Source organism: Tupaia chinensis, unplaced genomic scaffold (assembly GCF_000334495.1).
Source record: "Tupaia chinensis unplaced genomic scaffold, TupChi_1.0 Scaffold148065_1, whole genome shotgun sequence".
In the NCBI taxonomy this organism is placed as follows: domain Eukaryota; kingdom Metazoa; phylum Chordata; class Mammalia; order Scandentia; family Tupaiidae; genus Tupaia; species Tupaia belangeri.
The window spans coordinates 739,976-745,730 of record NW_006207915.1 but is presented as its reverse complement, the minus strand read 5'-3'; the positions used below and the strand labels follow the sequence as shown (position 1 = coordinate 745,730).

At 60.2% G+C, this 5,755-nt stretch overlaps 1 protein-coding gene across 1 annotated transcript in view; it reads left to right on the top strand.

Annotated features, from left to right (window-relative positions):
* Positions 1-2,719: 2,719 nt before the first annotated feature.
* LTF (lactotransferrin) overlaps positions 2,720-5,755 on the top strand; it is a gene marked incomplete in the record, with an annotated part of 24,188 nt that continues 21,152 nt past the window's right edge. The window contains 4 exon segments of the mRNA XM_014584871.2: positions 2,720-2,792; positions 3,643-3,806; positions 5,235-5,343; positions 5,623-5,734. Of these exon segments, the coding sequence (XP_014440357.1) occupies positions 2,750-2,792; positions 3,643-3,806; positions 5,235-5,343; positions 5,623-5,734 (428 nt within the window).

Sequence of the window (5,755 nt, the reverse complement as noted above, 5' to 3'; positions counted from 1 at the left end):
TCTTCCTTTCCAGCACTCTCCTTGTGGGGTGAAGCCAGGAGACTCACAGGCGCAGGGTGAGGTGAGGCACGGGTTTCGGGGCATTCACCTTGACCAGAAGCCCCCCCTGCTGATGGGGTTGGTCACGTGCCAGCGTCCTGCTTAGGCTCCCGCGCAAGCTTTGGGGCTGCAGTGGAGTGGGGCCGGGGGGAGGGAGTCAGCTCCCTCACCCGCCTCTTAGACACCTGCTGCTACCGCACGGGCCTCCGGTTCACAGGGCAGCCAGCATCTTCGGGCCCCTGTCAGAGAGGCGTGTTCACCCACAGAGGCCTGTCAGCGCTTCCGTGCCACTGCCTCGCTGTCTGACAGCTGCATTCAGTTTTCCCCCAGGCCCTTCAGGGCTGGCCTGGCTCTGGACACATGGTTAGTGTGGAATCAGTGGGTAAGAAGGAGTCCCTGGACACAGGCCCTGGGGTGGCCTGGCTTGGTCAGCCCTGCCCTTCCCTGCCCTCCCGCCGGATGGTTTGTAAACAGGGTCCTGTGTCCCCTCCCAGCCGGTTCCTCCTCGTTCATTCATCCCATTGATATCGATCACCAAGTGCCTAGACCAGCGTGAGCTGGGGGCTGGACCGTGGGGGCCCCGCGGCTGGCTGGCGGGTGTGGGCGGAGAGAGCATTGTAGATGCATGAAATCCAGCCGTACAGGCGGATGGACGCGGGGCGTAGTCAGGACAGAGGAGGAGGACTTCGCAAGCCTTTTCCATTTAGAGAGTGACGCTCAAAGAGTGACCCTTGGATGTCCCTGGGGCTCAGGTCATTGGCCACTGAGGCCATGCTCCTAAGCCTTTTCGGGGTGTTTTCTCTCCCTGGGATGCTCTATCCTTCCCGCAGGTACCCAGGGAGAACGTTCTTCCTCCAGCTTTTCCCGGACCCTCGGGATGGAGCTGGCTGTCCCCCACCCTGGGCTGTGGCCTTTCCCTAGGTGGCCCGTGTGACAGAAGTGCGTGCCTGTGCCCACACTTCCCCCTTGTGCCCAGAGCTCCTGGGGGGGCTCCTCTCCCCTGCGTCTCTCAGCCCCGCTGGGGGTGGCGTGAGTGAATAATACTGCTGATGGATTGGGGAGCTGCTCCCGCCTCTCTGGGGGACCAAGTCCCTGCTTAGCTTCCCGCAGAGGGCCTGGGGTGGCTCTGCCTGTCCAACTAGGCCTGGGGGCGGCCATCCCCAGTGGGAAGGCGGGAAAGCAGCCTGCCCTAGTGTCTACCCCAGTCCTGCCCTCAGGGCACCCCAGAAGCGCAACCTCTCGGCTGTGTCCCGAGTTTGTGGAGGGTCTGGGGGCGTCTGACTCCAGCCATCCTTCTGCTAATGTGCGCTCAGAGACAGAGACTCTGATTGTGAGCTCTTTCGACCACGGAAAGGCAGAGCCTTGTAGATTCAGGTACCAAGGTGCTTCAGCGCTCCTGAGAGTTAGTCAATCCTTGTGTCTTCAGTCTTTGTGAAACCGGTTATCGCAATTACCGATGGAAGCAACTTTGAATGTGGCCATGCTGTGTTTCCAAACAGCGAGAGACCCTGGACCAGCACCCCCAGCCCGGCTGTCATTCTAGCCCCTCATGCTGTGGCAGGATCCACCCCAGGAGAGGGCCCCGCAGCCTCCCGGTCGGCCGAGGGGACTGGGGCTGCGTCTGCCCTCCACGGCCAGGCGCCTTCCTTGGAAGGGCGGCTTCCTGAGATGGGGCCCGTGTGTTCCGGCAAATGCCTTTTTGGATCATGCAGTCTAAGGGAGGTATTGAGGTCAGCGTTTCAGGACAGTTGGGTTGCAGAGACACATACTGACCGCACGGACCCGCCAGGAGTCTCGTTCCAGTGACCGCAGTCCCCTCACCCCTAGTGCTCACCTCACTGAACGCTCTGGGCTAGGCCACACCTGCTTGCACGCGGCACCCAGTGGGTCCCACCGTATGCCCAGGCACTGCACTCCGAGCCAGACCCCCAGAGATGGGCATAGTTGCTTCCAGCTGGCCAGTGACTGCAGCGACCCCTCGCATCTAAGCCGTCGCGCCCCGAGGGACTGTATTTACAGACGTGTTTGTAGGGTGTACCCTTAGAAGCAGTTTTCTAGCTTTTGAATTTAAAATTGGCTCTCTCCCAAGGATGGCATTTAGGGAAATGAGGTTCTCATTTTCCACTCTCACCCCCTCACCCCTGCTCACCACCACCACCACCCCAAACAGGGAAGAAGCACGGGAGCCTGGCTCAAAGGTGGGGGTGTGGCCAGTTCTGGGGGCAGTGGTCCCTGCCCTTCCCCTGTGGCTCTCTGTTGGGGACCCTGAAAGTGTATCTACCAGCGCTAACTGGCTCCCAGCACTCTCCACACCATCTGCCAAAGGGCAGTTCAGGCCCTGGGTCAAGGTGATGCACGAATGAAGACCCCTGCCCTGTGTCCTGCCCTCCAGAAGGCATGAGATCAGAGCAGCGACCAGACTCAGGCTGTGACTCCCCAGGGACCTGCAGGCAGTGGGCGAGGAGGCGCCCTGCGGCCAGGTGTGGGCGGGGTCTCCTCGCGGGGGGCGGAGTCCTGGCCAGGTACCTCTTCTCTCCGCCCCCTGGCTGCCCGGAGTCCAGGCCTCGAGGAGCTAGCGGATTTGGCGGTGGGGGTGGAGAGAGGAGCGGTTGCCTATTGGGCAACAGGGCGGGGCCGCCGGTGAGGTCGCTCAGGCCAGTATATAGGTGCCCGGGGCAGGCGCAGGCCACGTCGCATCAGGACCGCAGACATGAGGCTCGTCCTTCCCGCCCTGCTGTTCCTCGGGGCCCTCGGTGAGTGCAGGTGCCCGTGCGCACGGTCGCAGTCCCGCTGGGCGCCAGGTGGCTGCGCCTGCCGCCTCGAGGCGTTGGACCGTCCCCTGCCCGCCTGGGAGGGGCGGGAGCGGGGCTGCGCTGGGCACAGTGCAGAATGTCCCAAAGAGCTGTGGGATGCTGGCGCGGTGTCTGCCCAGGACTTTGGTATCCATCCTACTGTGGCGCGTTTTACCTGGGGCCTCGAAGCTCAGAAAGGGCGAGTGACTTGTTTAAGACACCCAGGGCGCGCGAGTTCAGGTCTTCACTGCTACAGGGACTGCGTGAGCAGGGCAGAGGCAGCCTCTCCGAGCCTGACTTCCCTCATGGAAGCGGAGGAGGCGGTGGGGTGCTCCCTGCTCCGTGCTGGGTAGGGGTATGCCTGCCATGCAGCAGGAGCTCAACTAACTTGAGAAACTATCACCTTTATTTAAAAAGAAGAGAATTATTTATTTATTTATTTAATTTTATTTGTTATTTTTAATCTGACCAGAGAGAGACAGAGAGAGAGAGAGAGGGAAAGTGAGAAAGCAAGCCACCAGGTCCAGGTGGTTAGCCAGGTGGGAGCCCAGCACCATAACGACCACTCCACCTGCCGGCCCCATTGCCATGTGTTTACGAGCAGGAAACACGGCAAAGCTGTAGTGAGGCCACTCCGCAGCTGTCTCTGGCTGCCGAGGCCCACCGGGAGCCGGCTGGCGTGAGCCCCTGTTCCAGCAGGCCGCCCTTAGCGCACTAGGAGGGAAGGCGCGCACCTGAGGGTGGAGGAGGACGCGGGAACGGTCCCCCAGGAGGCAGCGGCTGAGTCCGTGTCCTTGGCCTGCTCTGTCAGGACTGTGTCTGGCCGCCCCTAAGAGAAGCGTCCGGTGGTGCACCATCTCCCAGGACGAAGCAAACAAATGCACCCGGTGGCAGCGGAGCCTGAGGAAAGCGAGAGGCCCCTCTCTGTCCTGCATCAGGAAAACCTCCTACCCTCTGTGTATCCAGGCCATCGCGGTGAGTCTGTGCCGCGGCTGGGTGGGGCAAGCCGAGGCCGGGATAGCCTGGGAAATGTGTCCCCCTGCTCCTCTGCTTTCCTTCCGCCACCTGTGAGCCGGGAGCCGTCCTCCCTCATAGGAGACAGTGGGATTTTGATAGTGCAAAGACGCAAGCGCGAGAAGCCCCATGTGGGGACCAAGGTGTCAGCGTAAGCTGTCACTAGCTGTGCAGAATGGAACGCCGCCACCTTGCTGTTCATGGAAGTCAGGGTTCCTCGGGAGGGTTATCATCACCCCAGCTAGCCCGTCCTGCCATGGTCGCCAGTCCCGGGCAGAGCAGGGCCGGCTAGGGCAGGGCAGGGAAGGCGGTTGTCCACGACACCCTCTGTGCGGGAGCAAGGGGTACCCTGCTCGTGCAGGACTGCGGATTCGTTCATCTTGTGAGATGTCAGATCTACCGACTCCTTTACTCACTCAGAGGATGCGCCCTGTGCACCTGACGTGTGCTGTAGGCGTGTGCACACGTGTGCTGACAGTACACGCAGAGTGGCCAGTCTGTGAAGGAATCCCAGGGAACCGCACGGGGCTGTCATAGAACTTACTCTTAGAGTTATTAGTGGGAGCCAGCCACAGGTTATTGTAACTGGCCTGAAGGTAAATGGCACGGCCCCTCCTGCTTGGCCTGGATGCAGGCTCCTAGACTCTCGTTAAAATACCCATTTGATCTGAATGTCCGTGAGGAAAGCCGCAAAGTCTGCCTTTTTTTTTTTTTTCCAAGGTTTTTTTTTTTTTTTTTTTGCCATAGGGCATGTGTGCTTGCTGGAGAGAGACAGAGAGAGGGAAAGTAAGAAATCACCTCCCCCCCGTCCCCCATGGGGATGGCCATGCAGTACTCCCTTCTCCTCCTCTTGGGATTTGGGGCACATATGCACACACACCCAGATTATTTTTCAAGCTGCCAGGTCTGGGACTCGAACCACATGGTAGTCGGCAATGTGGGATCCAGTTACCTTAACTTCCATGCCACCTAACTGGCCCTTTTGTAATAATTGTAATGTCCCTTATTAACTTTGTTTTCTAGTCAATGAAATAGAACTTAGAAAAAAATAACTCTGGAGGCAAAGTTGGCGAGAGGGCGTCTCAAGCAAACAGCTCTGAATACGGCTAACTACAGGGCGTGCTCAGGACAGCGGTGCAGAGGAGCAGGCGGGGAAGGGAGGGGAGGGGACATGCTGGCGTGGGATGCATAGTGCCTGGGCTGGTGCTCATCGTCCCCGGAGAAGGGCCCTTTGGCTTGTGCCGGCTCTCACAGGTCAGGCGGACGTGACAGAATGCGTCCTCCATGGAGACCCCTGCAGTCATCCCGCCCTTCTGACACCCCGAGATCCCACCTGCCTGGGTTTGGGAGCGTTATCTCCTGAAGTCTGTCTGGCCTCTTTTCTTTCAGGCCAGCAAGGCAGACGCTGTGACTCTGGATGGCGGCTGGGTGTATGAAGCAGGGCTGAACCCCTACAAGCTGCGGCCTGTCGCGGCGGAAGTCTATGGAAGCACAGCGGGTGAGCTCTCTGGGGACTCCACATCTAGGTGGCCTTAGCTGTGGCCAAGATGAGCATGTGGATGGGGTCTTGGCCAGCGTGGCACTGCAGGGCATGCAGTTGCCAGGCTCTTTGACACTGACCCCTGGGAGAAGGACCTGGGCACTCCCTGGGGACCAGAGCTGCGTGGGCATCGGGTGCAGCTGTAGCACGTGGGGGCCTCCTCCCACCAGGGGCTTCATCAGGGAGGCGCTTTCCCCCTCTGGTCCAGGGAAGAGCTCTTGTTTTCTGTCTCCTCAGAGCCTCGCAACTACTACTACGCCGTGGCCATAGTGAGAAAGGACAGCGACTTCCAGCTGAACCAGCTGCAGGGCCTGAGGTCCTGCCACACTGGCCTCAACAGGACTGCCGGGTGGAGGGTGCCCATAGGGAT